Source organism: Schistocerca nitens, chromosome 7 (assembly GCF_023898315.1).
Source record: "Schistocerca nitens isolate TAMUIC-IGC-003100 chromosome 7, iqSchNite1.1, whole genome shotgun sequence".
NCBI classification, from domain to species: Eukaryota; Metazoa; Arthropoda; class Insecta; order Orthoptera; family Acrididae; genus Schistocerca; species Schistocerca nitens.
In genome coordinates, this window is record NC_064620.1 from 487,265,931 (window position 1) to 487,287,345 (window position 21,415).

Genomic DNA, 21,415 nt, shown 5'->3' on the forward strand with positions numbered 1-21,415 from the left:
GGATAATAATTCCTTCTAGAAAGGCGCTCGGGACCACTGTCATCGGTGACATCAGCTCTTGTGCGATTGCCGTCCACGTGGAAGCCAACAAATAGTGAAAACTTTTATAAAATTCGATGGGTATACCGTCAGGTCCAGGAGATCTGTTATCGGAACCCGCCTTGATAGCGTCTACCACTTCATCTGTGGTGACGTCGTCTTGGAGGTCATGCACTGCATCCTCCGGAAGAGTGTTCGTAGTAAGCTGAGCGACTTCTGTGATCAGTGCTGCAGAATGCGGTACGGCTGTGTATAGCCCGGCAAAATGAGCATGGAGAGCACGACCGATGCTTTGTTGAGTGTCGTGCCGGCACCCTTCCACATCAGTGAGGACTTGGATCAGAGCTCGTCGTCGTCGTTGTCTTTCCTGAAGGAGGTGGTACATCGACGGACGTTCTTGAGGGATTCGGTTAGAAGCTCGAGAACGGACTACAGTGCCTTCCAAGTTACGCCGCATGATCAAGGAGATCTGCGTCTTCGTGCGATGGACCATCGACTGCCGGGCTGGCGAGAAAGGCATCGTTGTACAGTCACATAGAATGGTGTAGTAGAAGTGCAGGGTATTAGTTTGCCACGCCTTTAATTCCTTCCCATAACTCATCAGAGTCTTCCTGAGGGTCGGCTTTGCACAGGAGAGCCACCATGATAAGGTGGAGTCATAGGCTTCTCGACGATGGTGGCAGCGTGCCCACGCTTCTTCGACCATACGGCGACAGTCTGAGGAGGTCAGGTGAGCGACGTTGAGTTTCCACAGACCACGACTATGCCACACTTGCTGTCGGGCGAGAGTGACGTCACAGAGATACGCATCATGGTCTGAAAAGGCCAAGGGCCAGACTTCCGCATGACGTGTGCCATCAGCAAGGGAGCGGGTAACGTAGATGCGATCTATGCGGCTTGACGAGTGAGAGGTGTAGAATGTATATCCCGGTTGAATTCCGCGGAGCTTCTTCCATGTGTCAACAAGTCGGAGACTGTCGCTGACCACTGAGAGAGATGCACAAGGGGAATGTCGCGGGAGTTGGTCCGCGGGCTCTTGTGTCGAGTTAAAATCCCCACCGAGTACCAAATCGTCCTGCGGACCGGTGAAGAGGGGTGTGACGCTTTCGGCAAAAAAAGTTTGTCGGTCATGACGGCGGCCAGTGCCGGACGGAGCGTAGATATTAATAATACGCACGCCGAACAGTGTGAGGTCCATACCTCGCGCAGTGGGGAGGTAGATGACGTCCTCTGCAGGGAGTCCGTCGCGTAGCAGGATGGCGACGCCGCTACCGGTATCGGATGCGGGGGAAACATGGGCGTTGTAACCGGTGGGAACTAGGAAGTCAGCCACAAACACCTCTTGTAAGAGTGCTATATCCACATCCGCAGAGTAAATAGTGTCTCTGAACATGGCCAGTTTATGGGGGGCACGAATGGAGGCAAGATTTATCGTGGCGATACGATATTGCTGGGTACGGCCATCCTCAGTATTTGCAGAACGTGCGGTAGAAGTAGTCGGCAGGTGGAGACCCGCCGGTGGTCTCGCCGTGGTGATAATTACTGGCGGGGCGCCAGCCCCAGTGTCGCCGAGGTGGACTCCTGTGCAGACACGCTGGCAGTCTGTTCCACTTCTTCTTCAACGTCATCGGCCCAGGAAGCTGACGACGTGGACATGTGACGGTCACGTACTTCCGGAACGGGTGTTGTGGATTCCGCAACATGAGTGGCAGGGGGACCGCCGTCATCATTCGTTGACAACGGCGAGGACACGTCCCTGGCTGGGAGAGTAGGCGTCACAGGAGGGGCGCCTGTTGCTGCCACATCGCGTGACTGGACGCAATGTGGGAGATCACCGTCAGACATCAGGTCGACATCTCGTGGGGCCGTCTGAGAAAGGGCGTCATCGGAAGGCGTCCGTCGTCGTTTCCTGTGTTTGCGAGGAGACCGCTGTTTTCTGATGTGGCCTTCTGAATCAGAATGTGGTCGCCCGTCGTCTGACGCCGAACCCGTCTGGACAAAGGCAGACGTTGGCACGACACCGAGGTCGACGTCCATGGTTCCAACAGGAACATCGGTTTCGGTCTGCAAACGAGCACTGGAGGCAACACCGTGCTTGTGTCGTCGGCGCGTTGTGCTGCGGCGGGTGGCGTTGACGATGCTGCTGGCGCAATCGAGATTGGTACGACGGGGTCCTGTGCAACCTTGGCGTAGGTGATGGGTAAGGGCGTGACCGTCGAAGCCTGGGTCTCTTCACGTAACGGCGTCTGAATTAAACGGCGGTGTAAGCATTCGGAACGTACATGTCCCTCCTGGCCACATCCTGCGCACGTTCGTGGCTGTCCATCATACATGACGATGGCCCTCACACCGCCAATCAGCAGGTACGATGGGACATGTTTCGTCAGCTCAATTTTTATTTGCCGGACGCCATTTAATACGGGGTAGGTCGTAAATGTTTGCCACTTCTCCGCGATGTGACCCAAGACGGTACCATATGGTTGGAAAGCGGCAATGACCACATCCTGAGGCACCTCGAACGGGAGCTCAAACACCCGCAATGTCCGGAGACCGAATCCAGCATGGGCGACTGTCACAGCACCCATATATCCATCAGAGTGTTTAAATTTCAGTCCGTTGGCATGACGGTGAATTATGTCATTGCAAATTTCCTCCGTCGACATCTTGATGTAGACAACACTTCCAGTGATGGAAAAATGTATGCCGATGACGTCCTGGGGGTTCAAACGTAGATCCTCGCGTATGAACTGTTCGACTTCGAAAGCTCTGGGTCGTAGATGTTCGGCCTGAAACGTTACTTTGATCGTTGCACGGCGGTACGAGTGCGCCATGGTGTACGTTAGTACTGGACTCAATAGACACAAACACCGCGACGCGGAAGTAAACACCGCCGAGAGCGGAGCGTCGGACGGCGCGCGGAGCAGCTCCGCACGCTAGCACGGCTGCGAGCCGACTGATCCATCTGAGCCACCGAGGACACGGAGGATAGTGCGACTGCAGGGATTTATCTCTGGCACGCCTCCCGCGAAACCCACATTCTCAACGTATTATCCCGCACTACATTCGTAGTGCCCCCGCCCATTATACTAGTTACTCGCGGCGCTTTGCCGATTCCCGTAAGAGTTCGGGCACTGTTTGTGCATTCGCACAGAAGAAGAAGATGGTCAAGTGGCCGGTGAGCCTTAACTATATATATACTAAGATGGCATTTGTTCTTTCGGACATGTTCTAGGAGCTACAGTCTGGAACCGCGGGACCGCTACGGTCGCAGGTTCGGAACCTGCCTCGGGCATTGATGTGTGTGATGTCCTTAGGTTAGTTGGGTTTAAGTAGTTCTAAGTTCTAGGGGACTGATGACCACAGCAGTTAAGTCCCATAGTGCTCAGAGCCATTTGGTAAGTCTCAAACAGAAGTTCTGAGATTTGTCCCTGGTTTCCTGCGTGCTGCTGTATAATTCGCTACGTTGCGGCTGGGCGTTTCAGGGGCCTGGACAGCCTATCGTCGCTGCAGTGCGTCTCGATGCTCAAGTCCCTGGCACGGGGCGGCCGCACCGTCGTCTGCACCATCCACCAGCCCAGCGCGACCATCTTCCACATGCTGGACCACGTGTACGTGCTGGCGCAGGGCCACTGCGTCTACCAGGGCTCCAGCCTCAACGTCGTACCCTACCTCAGCTCCGTGGGGCTCGAGTGCCCCCAGTACCACAACCCCGCTGACTACAGTAAGTTGAAAACCACAACAATAGTAAAAAAAGCAGCGCTTCAATATTTACAGCCATTTGTCCTCAGTTGCTGCTTGAATGTTGTTGATATAAAAATAACTTTTACTGGTCTTTCTGAACTGCGTTTTTAGCATGGTTGTTACCCAAACGCGTTTCATCTAACTGCAATAGTCTTACAATATAAATACAGGGTGGTCCATTGATAGTGACGAGGCCAAATATCTCACGAAATGAGCATCAAACGGAAAAAACTACAAAGAACGAAACTCGTCTAGCTTGAAGGGGGAAACCAGATGGCGCTATGGTTGGCCCGGTAGATGGCGCTGCCATAGGTCAAACGGATATCAACAGCGCTATTTTTAAATAGGAACCCCCATTTTTTATTACATATTCGTCTAGTACGTGAAGAAATATGAATGTTTTATTCGGACCACTTTTTTCTCTTTGTGACAGATGGCGGTGTAATAGTCACAAACGTACAGGTACGTGGTATCACGTAAAATTCTGCCAATGCGGGCGGTATTGTCTTCGTGATACATTACCCGTGTTGAAATGGACGGTTTACCAGTTGCGGAAGAGGTCGATATCGTGTTGATGTATGACTACTCTGATCAAAATGTCCAACGGGCGTGTGCTATGTATGCTGCTCGGTATCCTGGACGACATCATCCAAGTGTCCGGACCGTTCGCCGGATAGTTACGTTATTTAAGGAAACAGGAAGTGTTCAGCCACATGTGAAAATCCAACCACGACCTGCAGCAAATGATGATTCCCAAGCAGGTGTTTTAGCTGCTGTCGCGGCTAATCTGCGCATCAGTAGCACACAAATTGTGCGAGAATCGGGAATCTCAAAAACGTCGTTGTTGAGAATGCTACATCAACATCGATTGCACCCGTACCATATTTCTATGCACCAGGAACTGCATGGCGACGACTTTGAACATCGTGTACAGTTCTGCCACTAGGCTAAAGAAAAATTACGGGACGATGACAGATTTTTAGCACGCCTTCTACCTAGCGACGAAGCGTCATTCACTAACAGTGGTAACGTAAAACGGCATAACATGCACTATTAGGAAACGGAAAATCCACGACGGCTACGACAACTGGAACATCAGCGACCTCGGCGGGTTAATGTATGGTGCGGCATTGTGGGAGGAAGGATAATTGGCCCCCATTTTATCGATGGCAATCTAAATGGTGTAGTGTATGCTGATTTCCTACGTAATGTTCTACCGATGTTACTACAAGATGTTGCACTGCATGACAGAATGGCGATGTACTTCCAACATGATGGATGTCCGGCACACAGCTCGCGTGCGGTTGAAGCGGTATTGAATAGCATATTTCATGACAGGTGGATTCGTCGTCGAAGCACCATACCATGGCCCGTAAGTTCACCGGACCTGACGTCCCCGATTTCTTTCTGTGGGGAAAGTTGAAGGATATTTGCCATCGTGATCCACCGACAACGCCTGACAACATGCGTCAGCGCATTGTGAAAAATGGCTCTGAGCACTATGGGACTTAACATCTATGGTCATCAGTCCCCTAGAACTTAGAACTACTTAAACCTAACTAACCTAAGGACATCACACAACACCCAGCCATCACGAGGCAGAGAAAATCCCTGACCCCGCCGGGAATCGAACCCGGGAACCCATTGTGAATGCATGTGCGAATATTACGGAAGGCGAACTACGCGCTGTTGAGAAGAATGTCGTTACACGTATTGCCAAATGCATTGAGGTTGACGGAGATCATTTTGAGCATTTATTGCATAAATGTGATATTTAATGGTAATCACGCTGTAACAGCATGCGTTCTCAGAAATAAGTTCACAAAGGTAAGTGTATCACATTCGAACAACCGAAACAAAATGTTCAAACGTACCTACGTTATGTATTTTAATTTAAAAAACCTACCTGTTACCAACTGTTGGTCTAAAATTGTGAGCCATATGTTTGTGACTATTACAGCGCCATCTATCTCAAGGCGAAAAAAGTGGTCCAACTAAAACATTCATATTTCTTTACGTACTACACGAATATGTAATAAAAAATAGGGGTTCCTATTGAAAAAAACGCAGTTGATATCCGTTTGAACTACGGCAGCGCCATCTAGCGGGCCAACCATAGCGCCAGCTGGTTTCCCCCTTCAAGCTAGCCAAGTTTCGTTGTTTGTAGTTTTTTCGTTTGACGCTTATTTCGTGAGATATTTGGCCCAGTCACGATCAATGGACCACCCTGTAGATATGGACCGTATATATGCTTACTTCTGCCGTGTAGAGGTTTGAAACCTACATGTAAGTCAGATAACAGGTGGTATAAGGTTGAGTATCTGTGAATGTAGAGCTGAGAGTAGCAGTTTCTCTCATTTATGTCTGAAATCAAGCACGAGTTTTAATAATTGGGTGACTTCCTGAATTAGTATGCTGCCAGAGGGATAAGACCCTTATGGAAAAGCGTCATTTTTATTGACAAGTGAGTTGACAGGCAAGGCATCATTGTCGGAGTATATGGTAACGAATTCAGACCAAATAAAGCTTTCATGTCACAGTAAAGGATGCCCAACAGCACATCTGTATTTTTGCATGCAAGCGATTACAAATAGAAGGGTGCCGAATGGAATCCTGTGATGGACTGCACTTAGCATCTTGTACCTTCAGCTGCTATTCAGCAACGGTCCTTGCTGGCCCTGGAGAACGAGAAGGTTCCCACTTCATCATGTCCGACATGTGGTGATCTGGCTGGCCAATTGTTGTACATCACATAGCATCACAGCAGCTGCATGTGGCCATGTGTTGTCCTGTTGGAAAAGCACATCACCTTCCTAGCGAAAACATGGAAGTAGCACAGGTTTAGCAATCTGAGCAATGAAGCAAGCACTGGTTACTTTACTCTGCAGAAACACCAAATGTAACCCCATGTGGTAACTGATGGTCTCCCACACCATGAAGCCAGCGATGGAACCTCTGTGTCATGGGCGAATGCTCTCTGGAATCGGCAGCTCGCCAGGTCTACACTATACATATCTCCGTCAATCACTCACATACAAACAGAAACCGCTCTCGTCACTGAAGACAAAAGAGCGCCATTTTACTCTTCAGTCAACCCTTTCACAACACCGGAGTAGCCATGCTTTGTGGTGTCAGGTGTCTGTAGTGGCCTGAGCAGAGACACACATTATCTTAATCCTGCTGCAAGCAGGCAGTTCCTAAAGGTCCCTGATGAAACAAAAGGGCAGCATGTACCCGGACTTCATACCTGAATGATGTTCGATCAGCCAGCTGCTCACACAGTGCACTGATCTTGACATCTGTCTGTACTATGCAGATGTCCAGAAGCTGGTCTACACACTACTGTTGTAAGCAGCAACACATGCCCAATGTGTGCAGCTGCCCGTCCATACGTCCATCCAGCTTCCTGTGGGCCCACAATTGGATCCTGTTCAGATAGCTGAAGCTGTTCAGTAGGAGTTCGTACTTGTCACTGGGGCATGATTGTACCATAGAATGAATATTGCAACACTATTCACCTCCAATCTCAACGTAGTTACTGTCTGCAGAATCAAAGCAGAGAGTGCATAGAGAGGCCTCCTGTGCACCAATTGGTCACCTGAGCATGACAAATGAATCACTAACACTACAGCCACTCAGTATTCACATATTACCTTGTGTTTCTTTTGAAGACAGTCATGGACGGAGCTACATATTTTTTCTGACTGTGTATTACAGATGCAGTACCTGAAAATTTAGTTTCTGCAAAATTCACATTATTAATGCAATGACTGTTGCTTTAACATTTAGCCAGGTGAAAGGGTAAAAAAAATGAATATTCGTCTTTTGGATTTGCAGCTCTTGTATCTGCAGTTTGCAGTTAAAATTGTTGGACGTAAGGTACGTCAGTTATGCAAAACTCCGATTTCCGAAGTTCCCAAACATGTTTCAGCACCTCTGTGCCATCATCAGTTGGTTTCTGTTGGTTATTTAAACTGTAATTTGAATATTTTTACTAAATAATTACAAAATTACGGAAATATTTAGTTCAAACAACTATTTGTTTCTGTTTAATACCTTTACATTCGATTTACATGGTTTTGCAGGACCATTTCCGTATTGTTTCGTACAGGTAGCTCGTCATCTGCAACCAAACGATGTTCATGAGAAATTTTGTTGGGAGTTAACCTATCATTTTATACTTTAAACGTAATTTAGTTTGTCACGATATTTCGCGCATATATTCGTTTTTACTTACGTTTTTGTGTTTCAAGCCCTTTTTGTTCAGCATCATGATGAGGTGTTGGGAAGCACACGTAAGTATAACACACATGTTCTGAAATTTGGTCGTAAAAAGCACTTTACACTTCACCAAAACACACTGTAATCGTGGTTGTTGTGTGTCCCACCCCAGTCATTGTTCATCTGTTCACCAGCGAGTTTGTCTCAATGGTCGGTTTGCTGTATAGGCTGTGACTGGGTTTTAGTACTATCCTGTATCCTATTTGGTGTCCCTGTTTGTGTAATAATTTGCCTATTCTGTGTACAATTTCGTTATTGCATCTGAGTATGTGCCACTTCGTTTTGTATGTATGTATGTTGTTGCCCTGCTATGTCTTGCATGTGGTCTTTGTTTGTATTTTGTGTTGTTCTGTGTTGGGTGAGGACTTGCGTGTGTGGGATGTTCATTTCTGTATTGTTCACATATTTTTTTGGTTTGATTTATCTACCATGTGGGTATCATAGCCATTTTCTACTGCTATTTCTTTTATTGTGTTTAGTTCTTGTATGTAGTTCTGTTTGCTTATAGGTGCTCTGTTTAATCTATGGAACATGAATCTGAATTTTGCTTGCTTACGTGTCATTGAGTGGTTTGACAGGTTGTGAATGATGGTGCTTGTGGTTCTCCATTTCCTGAATATTGTGGAGTCATGTGTGTTATTTGCTTTTTGTAAGGTGAGATCTAGAAAATGTAATGTGTTGTTTGTTTTCGTTTCTAATGTGAAGTTAATTTTTGGGGTAAGTTGTTTTTTTTCTTGTGTAGCTGTTCTATATGTGTATGTGTTCCATCAGTCAGGCATATTACGTCATCAACTTAACGGTACCAGCATATAACTTCGTAGTATTTTTGTTTTATTATGTGTCTGAATATCATGTTCTCCAGGTTGTTCATAACTATGTTAACTAGGATGCCACTAATTGGTGATCCCATTGGCAGTCCTTCATGATGAGAATAAAATTCTTTGTTAAACACAAAATAATTTTGTGATTTTATGGTTTTGAGTATGGTTGGTTGTTAATTAATGTGTATGTCTGGTGTGTTTCCTTGCTGTTTTAATCTTTGTGTGATGATGTTGATTGCTTGGAGTATACATACAAAACTAAATGGCACATACTCAACTGCAAAAGCAAAATTGTTCACAGAATATGGAACATATTAAAGACACAACACTGAAAAAGATCAGAACACAAGAAACACCCACAGATAAATTTAACGGATCACAAATATATGAACTCACATGCAACACTTGCAGTCAGTATACATAGGACAGAAATGCAGAAACTTCAAAACCAGCTATTCAGAACATCTCAGAGCTTTTAAAAAAGCAACAGCTCCCATAGTACATTTGCTGACCACCTAATAGCCCGCAATCACCACCCAACTACAACAGAAACAGACTTTAGAATACCAGAACGCAGCCACAGCCCATACAGCAAATTGACCATTGAGGAAAAATCCCATGTACAAAAGGCAATAACAGAAAAAAAACAGGTCATAAATCAATACACTGTGCTCTGCAAGGGCACACTATTCAGAACGTTAAAGGAAATTTACAGAAAAGACAACACAAGCAGTTACCACACACACACACACAGAGAGAGAGAGAGAGAGAGAGAGAGATAAAATGTAAACAAAATTCAAATTTGGCACCAAACTCACTGGTGAACAAATGAACACTGACTGGGCTGGGACACACTACTGCCACGATTACAGTGTGTCTTGGTGAAGTGTAAAGTGCTTTTTATGACCAAATTTCAGAAAATATGTCTTATATTGACGTGCGCTTCACAACACCTCATCAGGATGCTGAGAAAAGAGGGCTTTCCATACAAAAACGTAAGTAAAAAAGAATATATGCGCGAAACATCGCGACAAACCAAATTACGTTTAAAGTATAAAATGATAGGTTAACTCCCAACAAAATTTGTCATCAACATCGTTTGGTTCCTGATGACAAGCTACCGGTACGAAACGATACGGAAATGGTCCTGCAAAACCATGCAAACAGAATGTAACTAACAGAAACAAATAGCTGTTTGAACTAAATATTTCTGTAATTTTGTAAGTAAAAATGTTCTCATTCCAGGTTAAATAAAACAGTAACCCATTGATGATAGCAAAGAGGTGCTGAAACGTGTTTGGGAATTAAAAAAAAAAAAAGACTGTTTTGCAAAACTGGCGGACCTTACATCTAATAATTTTTAAAATATTAAGTTAGGGGAATGTAGCCTATATAGCACCAGCTCTCAAATCGCACCACCACTTTTTTAGATTTACCGGTCCTACTTACACACCACCTAGCGGGAGTAGTTTGAACTGGGGAACAGTCCCATGAGACTTTTATCCATTGTGGATGTGGAGCACTGCGACTGTGGTGTGAAAAGGTTTTCAGAAATTACTGCAACCAGTCGCCTTTTATGTAGATGTATTTTATTTAACCATGACCGGTTTCGAGCTGCCTAGCAACTCATCATCAGATGGTATATACATTTAGTGCTTTTTTGTACCCACACAATGGGTACAAAAAAGCACTAAATGTATATACCATCTGATGATGAGTTGCTAGGCAGCTCGAAACCGGTCATGGTTAAATAAAATACATCTACATAAAAGGCGACTGGTTGCAGTAATTTCTGAAAACCAGTCCCATGATGCTACTATAGTTTGGCTGTGGCTGTGGTAATATGTTTTGTATTTGGTTTACGAGAAAAGTGACTATTTGCATGTAAGATTTGTGTACTTTTCGTAAGGATAGAACATAATTTCATTCATATCTATTACATATAATTAAGATATATTTAAGTACCCTTTGACATCTTTATAAGTTTCATTCAGTCAATTGTTTAGCTTACAGAATGACAAACTCAGAAAACGGCGTGGTTGCCGAAATCGCAACACTGCGTAATTGCCTAAATAGCACCAGTGCGATTTAGGAATCTTTAGTGGTGCGATTTAAGAACCTTAGTATTGAAAGTCATTTAGGCTAAATCTTTTAATCCATTTATCGAGTGTAATATTCCCAAGCTAAGATAAATAATTTCGCGGTGATCGTGAAAGTTGAAGTTTCATAACAAATATTATTTTTTCCCCTTCTCCATTGCAGATTTCCATTATGATGGCTGGGAGGACATATGGGAAGTGGTCTCCAGAAAGTATGACATATTTGTTGGGGGATTTTAAAGAAGGGTAAATAAAAATGAATGAATGTTGCAGAAAATATGGAAAACCAAAGAAAACGTTTCTAAGACATATTCGAGGTGAAGTTATAGGGGGACTCAACCGTGCCAACAATGGGGCAGTGAATAGAGGACAAACAGCATTACCACTTTCAGCAGAAAAAGAACTTATTAATGTCATTTTAGAGTTCGAAGAGAACCTGTTCCGTCTTAACGATAACTGACGTAAGGAAGTTAGCTTTTCAAATACTTGAGCCTAATCCCCATCTTGACAATCCATTCAGTAAAGAGAAAAAATGGCTGGTAAGAAATGGTTCAACAATTTAGTGAAACGTCATCTGACACGAACTTTATGAGAGCCTGAAAATGTATCTATTGCTAGGGTTAGAGGTTTTAATAAAGAAAATGTTAACAAGATTTTTGACATTCCAGAAAAAAATGGAGACGAGCATAAACTAAATGCACTGACCATTTTCAGTGTTGACGAATCGGGTTTCTCAACTGTACAAAAGAAATCTCCCAAGATATTGTCACAGAAGGGAAAACTTCAAGTGGGTAGTGTTTCTAGTGTCGAAGGAGGAACTAACACTACAATTGTCAGCTGTACGAGTGCTATTGGTAATTATGTGCCCCCCATGATAATATTTAAGAGGCTTAGGGTGCATCCTTCCCTAAAAACTGGTGCTCTACCAGGAGCTCTTGTGGAAATTTCACACACTGGTGAGGTCCTCATTAAATGGCTGAAACATGTTATTGCTTATGTCAAACCATCGGCAGAGAGAAAAGTTCTCATTGTGTTGGATGGAAACTCAACACACTCCAAGAATCTTGAAGCTATTAAACTTGCAAACTCGCATGGTGTTTTACTCTTACAACTTCCGTGGCACACTACACACCGTTTGCAGCCCCTAGATGTGGCAATACTCAAGCCGTTGCAAACCTATTATGATGAAGCACTGTGCAAATGGCTGAGAGCTAATGAGCCACCTGTGACTCAGTTCGATGTTTGTTCTCTGTTTCCGAAGTGTACAGCTGAGAAGCGATCTTCAGCAATGTAATGAATGGTTTCAGAGCCACTGGAATCTGGCCCATAGACAGAAGTATCTTTTCCAATGTTGACCTTGTTCCAGCCATTACCCATTCACAGAAAAGCAACACAAATCAACCTGAAGAGACGCCAATGTGCCTAACTCTTCCCAATGACAGTGCTGAGAATGGGCACCAAGAAGCTGAAGAAGGCCTCTCCAATGCGGGAAATACAAAGGTATCGCAACCACTTCAAATTAGTCCTTCCAGAAGTCTTGTTGTGACCGTCCATAAAATAAGTCCTTTACCATAACTGGTTACCAAACAAGGAAAAAGGCTAAAGAAAGGTGCTCAGAAAGCTGAACTGTTGACTTCAAGCCCATATAAGAATACATTGCACGATAATAGGGACAAAAAGTCACTTCATGTTGCAAAGAAAGTGTTGAAATCAACTTATGGACTTGGACCCTCAAAAGGAAGAAGCAGAAGGAAGCAAAAAAAAAAAAAAAAAAAAAAAAAAAAAAAAAAAAAAAAAAAAAAGCACTTGTTCATCGTCATCACCTCCGAAAATGTTCAGGTTGAAATCGATGTAGATGACTGGTTCTTCTTCATTTGTGAAGAAAGTGTGGTAGAGGATATGGTGCAATGCTCAATCTGCATAAAATAGGCTCCTGAAATATGTGTTGATGTTTTAAAACATGAAATGGCCTTTCAGTGTAAGTTAAACTGTACCTGAACAATGATAAATTTATTTTCTTTTTTTTCAATAACAGAAAAGCATAATTACGAATATTTTAAGGGCTATTTGTGTGATATATTCAGTGAAATAAATAATTAATTATATGGAGTGTACCCTTAAATTTACAAACAAATTTACAACCAAAAACCGCATAATAGTAGGAACAGGTGTGATTTTGGCACCCTGTTGTGCAATTTAGGAAACCAGTAGCCTAAATAGCACCATTTGCAAAGTTTTACAAAATGGTAAAAAATAAATAGTATATATTATGGCAAAAATTTCTTTTAAATGCTTTTTGTACCCAAAACACATATTTTCATTTTTATTCATTTATATAAGTGGAATAGAACATTTTAAGGCTTCTACAGCCTTAAAATTATTTCTTTACAAGGGAAGTGTCCCGTTTATTCCTTGATAGGCCTACGCTATCAGAGGGAAAACTGTTACCAGTGTTGAAATTATGTAAAAATAAGCTATGAAGTTCATTCCATAATCAGAAAGAAAACAAAGTCCTTGCCATTAACACTTCAAAATTTTCAGCACTTACTTCTATGAAACAAATACCACAGAGTGGGTTGAAGCAGGACCTGTGGGGGTGAAGTGGGGCATCGATTATCTCTGCTGACATCTAGGGCCCCACTCTGCAGTTAGTCACTGCACTTAGTTTTGTCTATCAAGTTTTCTTAAAGGGCTTTATGTTAATTTTGTAGTCAAGTAATTGGCAGAATATTTTTGTCTTTCAGGTAGGAAAAGGAAAACTATGTGATAGCTTCAAAACTCTCCTCCATAGCTTTGAAGAACATTAATATTGTTCCCAGACTAACCATCAGACCTGGTTTTGAAGTTATATATACATAAATTTTCATGATATTTATGCCATTAATTTATGCATGAGACTGATTTGTTTACATAATTGATGTTTTCTGGGGTGAAGTGATACAAGTAGGAAAAGGTTGCTGGAAACACTGTGCTCTTCAAATATAACGAAAATGCAATGAAAATAACCATTGTAGACTACAGGAAGAGTGACAGAAGCTTAAGAACAATACTTGAGAAATATGGGAAACAGAAATAGGGTAAATAAAAATATTTAGAGGAAACATGAAAGTTGGCTACTAAGGCATACTAGAAACACTGTTTAATGATGTGGGACTTGGTTATACATGAATCATTTTATTCCATAGTGCATACAGAACTTCTGCACAATTACCATGTCCAAGAATGCACAACCTGTCTCTCTTTTTCTCATCCAAAGTTCGTTCCCCTGGGATGTCAGAGGTTTGACCTCTCGAAGCTCTCAATGTTCCCACACAGTCAACCAATGTAATATTTACTGTATCTGGGACTGGAAAACTGTTGCCTTTTAGATTGAGGGTACAAGTTTCCACCCACTTCAGGCTGAAGGTGATGTTGAGCTCTCACACCCTGCAGTAAGCAAATCCGGTTGGTCCAACATGCTATTATTTGAAGAATGGTTTGTGGAAATAGCTCTGCTGTGCTTAAGAACAGTTGATGGAAGGAAAGATTTTATGGGGCAGAAGCTTTAAGCCATCTCTCCCAGAAAGTGATATGGCTGTGTCATGATCACAATACTACTATTATAATGCTACCCCCAAATTACACACTTAATAACCAACTCCTGGATTTTGCAGTATTGAGACCCACTAAAGCAGCATGGAGGGCTGCTTTTATTCACTGGAAAAAGAACTGTAATAGGCCTGCCTTCCAAAGGTTCAGTTTCCAAGAAAACCATTACAGAAAGTTGAAAACATACCAAGGATTGTCACCTCTGGCTGTAAAGCAAAAAGTGACAAGGTAAAGTTTAACACTCAGGTTCGGAGAAGATGTGAACAGATGTTTTATCTTAAAAGTTTGTCATAGCTAGAGCACATGGTTCACCAAGAAGCAGAGACAGAAAGCCAACTGTTCAACTTGGTACAAGCATTTCTCTTGCTACCCACACCAGTATTTCTAAGCATCAGTCCTCTGCTTAGTGTCTAACCAATTGGAATGTTGATGAATGGGAACGTAAGACAATCATAGTATTTTCTCAGAAAAAAGGAAGGGAAAAAATGACATTGTTCCATTTTCCTCAAGTTTCTAACATCCAAGATGTTCCATACAGTGATGATGTACAAAGAATTGATGTGTAGGCTATCAGTACACCAAGAGACGAAAATCTCTCTTCCTGACATTTTCCGATGTTGACATAACAGAACTACGATAAGCAAAGTAAACAAGGTTATTTTTATGTTATGGTGCATTGAAATAGTCTCATTTTTAGAAAATTTCCTGTTGTTAACGTAAACCAGTATAACTTTGTATATGACAGCCTACAATAAACAATTTTCTACTTATCATGCTCTATAATGTTACTTGGCTGTGAGAATCCAATCTGGGGAGGGAGGTCAGTGGACCTGACTGTATGTGATTATTTCTTTTAGGGGGTTTATAAAAGACACTTTCTATGTGCCTCCATTACCAGTAACAATGAATGAACTGAGCTGTAAAAGATGTAACTCAAGGCATGTTCGCCGCAGTGTGGGAACAATTTGAATACCACATTGACTTATGTCATGCAACTCACGGGGGTCATATTGAACACCTATTGAAAGGTATGAAAAAAAAAAAAAAAACTTTTTGAGTTTCCCATCCATAAAAAAACACATGTGTGTGTGTGTGTGTGTGTGTGTGTGTGTGTGTGTGTGTGTGTGCGCGCGCGCACATCCTTTCGTCTTTCCCTCTCCTACCCTCTTTCCTGATGAAGCAACCATGGGTTGCAAAAGCTTGATATTTGTGTGTGTGTTTGTGTGTTTTTTATTGTCTATCTACCAGCGCTTTCCTGTTTGGTAAGTCACAGCATCTTTTTTAATAAATTCATTGTATACGTTTATTAGTTGTAGAAATATAAATTTTCGAAATCGGATGATTCTTTCTGATACACCTGTTTCTTAAAGAACAGCTACCTGCTCTGTAAATGAAGTGCCAAAAGTTTTCTCTCCCCCCTGGCCATATATAGAACATAAAATGTTACATTGGTGTGTTACCTAAATGTCAACAAAGGTTTCAGCAGAGAGAAACCAAGACACTCTTGAATTATACATACCCAAATGAACAATGGAAAAGGACAAATGGAGCATCAAATTGGCCAGTGTGAAGTCCCTTTTGCAAAAGAAAAAATTATTGCTATGAAGTAATGAGAGTAATTAAGAACAGAACTTGAAAACAAAAATACTGAAAACAAGGCTATATGTCTTGTGAAATGATTTGTCCACAAGTAAGAAATAAAACAGATTAGAGAAGCATTTTACACACTTTTGGACATTGCTCAAAATCATGTGCAGCAATAGTATCTCAACAGACAGATATCATCGAGTACTCATTAAAATTGAGTGAAACATACAATTTTAAATTCTCAATGGGCACCTTATTTGATTTATAAGTTAAAGTCTTCTGTTGTTATGGCATAAGATTATTATATCCATTTTTATCCTAGTGTAGTGGTGGTGATATTTTTGCCTTAAATTGCCTTCATATTAGCACTGGGTGCACTAACTCTCCAATGTTTGTATGTATTATTTGTCCCTAATTCTGATATTCAGTCACAAACAGGCACAATGAAAAGACTGCTGTACAGCTTTCAGCCAAAAGGCATTCTACTAACATAATCTATCCTTTTCATAACATTATTGTTATTTCATCCTGAATTTTCCATTGTTTAATTCTGATGTTTCTTGTAGTCATACCAGTGTGTTTGGAGTTGCAGCTATTTCATTTTAATTCATAGATCTCTGAACTATCGAACTTTTGTACTATCATTATTTTTAGCCCTTGTGTTTAGTTTGTTTTGAAACATCCTGTTTGTTTGAAGGCTAATTTGATTATGTGATCTTTTTTAAAGATGTTGCATTTTTGTGTGTGAAGTTGTGCCATTTTCTCTTTGTGTTGTTCAATGAACTTTCTAATTTGAGAGTGCTTTGTGTAGTATGTATTATTGTATCCAAATTGTTCTTATTTTGGCTGATTTCTATTTGTATATTCCTTTAAATGATGTTTTGTAGCTTGTATAATATGTTGCTATTGCAGCCATCATTGTGTGCCATAGTGAAGACTTTGTTTAATACTTCTTGTTGTGGACTGGCAAGACAGCCAATCCACTAGGAGGAAGCCGAAAGGCACGCGTTTAAGCTCATGCAGGCTGGCGTGAGGTCTGGAACAGGACAAGGAAGTTATAGTAGCAAAGAACGTACGTAGCTGCCGGAATACCTAACTTGAATCCATAATTGGTGAACATCGCTCTTGACGGTACATGTTTTACAGCATCAATAGTAACTGCTAATGGCGCCTTGCTAGGTCGTAGCAAATGACGTTGCTGAAGGCTATGCTAACTATCGTCTCGGCAAATGAGAGTGTAATTTGTCAGTGAACCATCGCTAGCAAAGTCGACTGTACAACTGGGGCGAGTGCTAGGAAGTCTCCCTAGACCTGCCGTGTGGCGGCGCTCGGTCTGCAATCACTGATAGTGGCGACACATGGGTCCGACGTATACTAACAGACCGCGGCCGATTTAAAGGCTACCACCTAGCAAGTGTGGTGTCTGGCGGTGACACCACACTTATTGTCAGTTATTTTTGTTTGAAGGTGTTCTGCAAAGTCTATATAGCACATGATTAATTGCTCGTATTTGTATGGGTAATGTTACTATTTGCTCTGTTCAAAAGAATTGACACCTCACTGCTGTTTGATGGGCTAGTTAGTGTATAATTGTTTTTCTATCTTGCTCTTATATTCTGACAAGTTCCACCTAAGTCAGTCAGCACATTGGCAGTGAAGGTACCATTTACTACAGGTGTGTACTTTTCCTCCACCAGAAACTATTTCACATGAAGATGTAACCAAAAGAAATGAGACTGATACCACAGGCTATGTAGTTGCCAAATGTGGAGCTCAGTGCCAAAGGGAGATATTTCACACATTTGGAAAAAAATGAGGTTTTGTGTGTTTGGACAGCTCACACCATCAGTTAAAATATGTTGACATCCCAATGCCAGGTGAAGTTATCCCACATTGAAAGAGGTTGGCTTTTAAACTTTGATGCTTTCAAGAAATTGACAATTTTAGCACTCAATTATACAACATAGACTTAGCCTTTATAAGTACATGGCCAAAATGTTGTACAGCCAGCAACAACATTGGAACTGTGAGTCGGCCTTGATGCAAAACACCTTGTATTTGTTTACAAGGACTTATTTATTCCCTGAACTAGTTTCAGCAACAAATATCACTATCATCTGTGGGTTGTTTGAATCGTATTTATTGTGTGTTATGGCATGCTTTTAAGAATTATTGTCACTGTTTGCAGCATATTTTCTGTGCTTCTTTTCTGTTGCTGTTTTTTCACAGTGTACAGCATGTCATCTGTAAGTTCATTGGATGGCATTTAGCTGATTCTACACACAGCAAAACAAAACTTTCACACTTTGCATATGATCTAGAACATTACGTCATCTTGCTGTTTGCTGTCCCGTACTGTGTATAGAAACAGCTACATGCCAACCAACAAACTTGTAGATGACATGATGTACACTGGGGGGGGGGGGGGGGGACAGCAACAGAAAAAAAGGACAGAAAATATGCAGCAAACAGTGACAATAAATCTCAAAAACATGCTATAAGACACAATAAATAATATTTAAAGAACCCACTGATGATCGTGATATTTGTTGCCGAAAATAGCTTGGGTAATAAATAAGTAAACAAACACTAAAGGTGTTTTGCATCAAGGTGTACTCACAATTCTGATATTGTTGTTCCTCTAAAAAAAAAAAAATGGTTCAAGTGGCTCTGAGCACTATGGGACTTAACATCTGAGGTCATCAGTCCCCTAGAACTTAGAACTACTTCAACCTAACTAACCTAAGGACATCACACACATCCATGCCCGAGGCAGGATTAGAACCTGCGACCGTAGCGGTCGCGCAGTTCCAGACTGAAGCACCTAGAACCGCTCAGCCACACTGGCCGGCTACGCAAACACAGATCAAATGGAAGAGTACCAAGATAAAGTTATAATTATATAGCCAAAAAGTACATTATCTATATGATCTTCAGAAGTGGCATCCTGCATGTATTCCATATTAAAGTAGCATAAAATAAGCATGATGAAAAGATGGTGGTTCTATCTTCAAATTCAGGAAACAATAAATATAAAACAAGCTTCAAAATATATTAATTACTTCAGTCTGGATAGTGATATCGAGCATTATTGTCTCATACCAGAGCACACCTCTATGCCTAGGAAAAGGGTCTTTGAAGTGACAGAGAAAAAAATAAATTTAAAAAATGCTTGTCATATTTTCACACCACACCAATAAAATTAATTACAGAATCACACTCCAGAATCGTTACATGTTATGGAAAAGAGGAAGGGAGAGTTCTTGAACTATCAGATCATGGGCACAAAAACACTGGAGTATAAATATAATGATGATGTTGAGCTAGCGTCATTGTTCACTAAATAACAAAACATTCATTCAAGATAATGATATGGTTATAATAAAGGGAAACATTCCACGTAGGAAAAATATATCTAAAAACATAGATGATGTGACTTACCAAATGAAAGTGCTGGCAGGTCGACAGACACACAAACAAACACAAACATACACACAAAATTCAAGCTTTCGCAACAAACTGTTGCCTCATCAGGAAAGAGGGAAGGAGAGGGAAAGATGAAATGATGTGGGTTTTAAGGGAGAGGGTAAGGAGTCATTCCAATCCCAGGAGCGGAAAGACTTACCTTAGGGGGAAAAAAGGACGGGTATACACTCGCGCACACACACACATATCGATCCACACAGCTTGTGTCTGTATATGTGTGGATCGATATGTGTGTGTGTGTGTGTGTGTGCACAAGTGTATACCCGTCCTTTTTTCCCCCTAAGGTAAGTCTTTCCGCTCCTGGGATTGGAATGACTCCTTACCCTCTCCCTTAAAACCCACATCCTTTCGTCTTTCCCTCTCCTTCCCTCTTTCCTGATGAGGCAACAGTTTGTTGCGAAAGCTTGAATTTTGTGTGTATGTTCGTGTTTGTTTGTGTGTCTGTCGACCTGCCAGCACTTTCATTTGGTAAGTCACATCATCTATGTTTTTAGATATATAAAACATTCATTCAGTGCAACTAGATTTGGGGTCTGTGGGATCTTTCATTCAATCATTTTACCATTCATTTCATTGTGGTTGAACAGCATCAAGCAGTGCAGATTCCAGTGAACATGTTGAAGAAATGTAATATTGACCTTGTTACTTGTTTTTAGAAACTTAAAAAATATACAATGAATGACAATTGTGAAGCTAAAATTCTAGAGGTTCATGATAAGCCCCTTGTTCAGTCTAAATATTTGTTCAGTGACTTCTGGATTCTAAGTTTTACCATGGATCTCAGTCCAGTTTAAACTGTAGATCGACTGTAACTGACTGGACAAGTGAGAGTGCAAGTCAGAGGAAGGCAAGGAAGCAGTAACCTCAATAGAATCATGATTAGTAATGTGCTATGATGCTGAAACCAATATTCCAGTGAAGGACAGCTTTATTAATGAAGAGCAGTGATAAAAAAACTTGTTTGCCAGTAAAGCAAATGGAAGATTTGATTTATTAGTAGTATATCAGTGCTTGGAAACTACAATTTGTCTATAAAATCTGGTACTGTAGCATAGCTTATCAATATCACCAGAAGGCAGACCGAGCATAGGGTTCCCAACCATGTGACAGATCACAGTTAATAAGAGCCTCTGCTATGATACTGCTGATAGGTTTTGAATTTTAACTGAAGAAACTTGTGCACAAATTTTTGTGCTGAGCCCTATAATCTCCTCATCGGCGGTGAAAATTTCTACATCAGAGGTGCTGCATCTCTCATCTTGTAGGTTAGGCTTGTGCACATATGATTCTGTATGGAAATAATTATAAACACATATAAATATTAATTGTGGAGTGCAATTTATTAGTGTATGCAGAAACTCAATACAAATTGTGTTGAGTGGTTTCATAGGAGAGGACGCAAAAATAATAGAAACAATATTATTTTCAGTGCTTGAAGTCATCAGTGGAGAATATGGAGACTGTATTGATGTCCTAGTGACAGCAGTTAAAGAAAACAGTTGGCGAAGTCCACCTGTCCAAACAAATGGTGAGTTTTCCTGTGTGTTTATTTATATCGGTTTATGTTACTAGTTAGGTTTCTTAATCACCCTATACAAGGGAAGTTCAGTCTATACCACAGATCATCTATGAATTATCACTTTTTCTATGCTGGGTGCACTTGGTGGAAAACTGGCATTGGCTAGTCATCATAGCTGTGCATAATAACACAAAGAGCAGACATTTTCTGTTACTCCTGTGTTCTTTGTTTGTATTATGATAAGTAAGTACTTT

The 21,415-nt window shown here is 41.7% G+C and overlaps 1 protein-coding gene across 1 annotated transcript in view; it reads left to right on the plus strand.

Annotated features, from left to right (window-relative positions):
* The window catches only part of LOC126195111 (ATP-binding cassette sub-family G member 1), a 495,613-nt gene that overhangs the window by 446,498 nt on the left and 27,700 nt on the right, over positions 1 to 21,415 (plus strand). The window contains exons 5-6 of the mRNA XM_049933581.1: positions 3,522 to 3,760; positions 21,072 to 21,170. Of these exons, the coding sequence (XP_049789538.1) occupies positions 3,522 to 3,760; positions 21,072 to 21,170 (338 nt within the window). The remainder of the gene's footprint in view (positions 1 to 3,521; positions 3,761 to 21,071; positions 21,171 to 21,415) is intronic.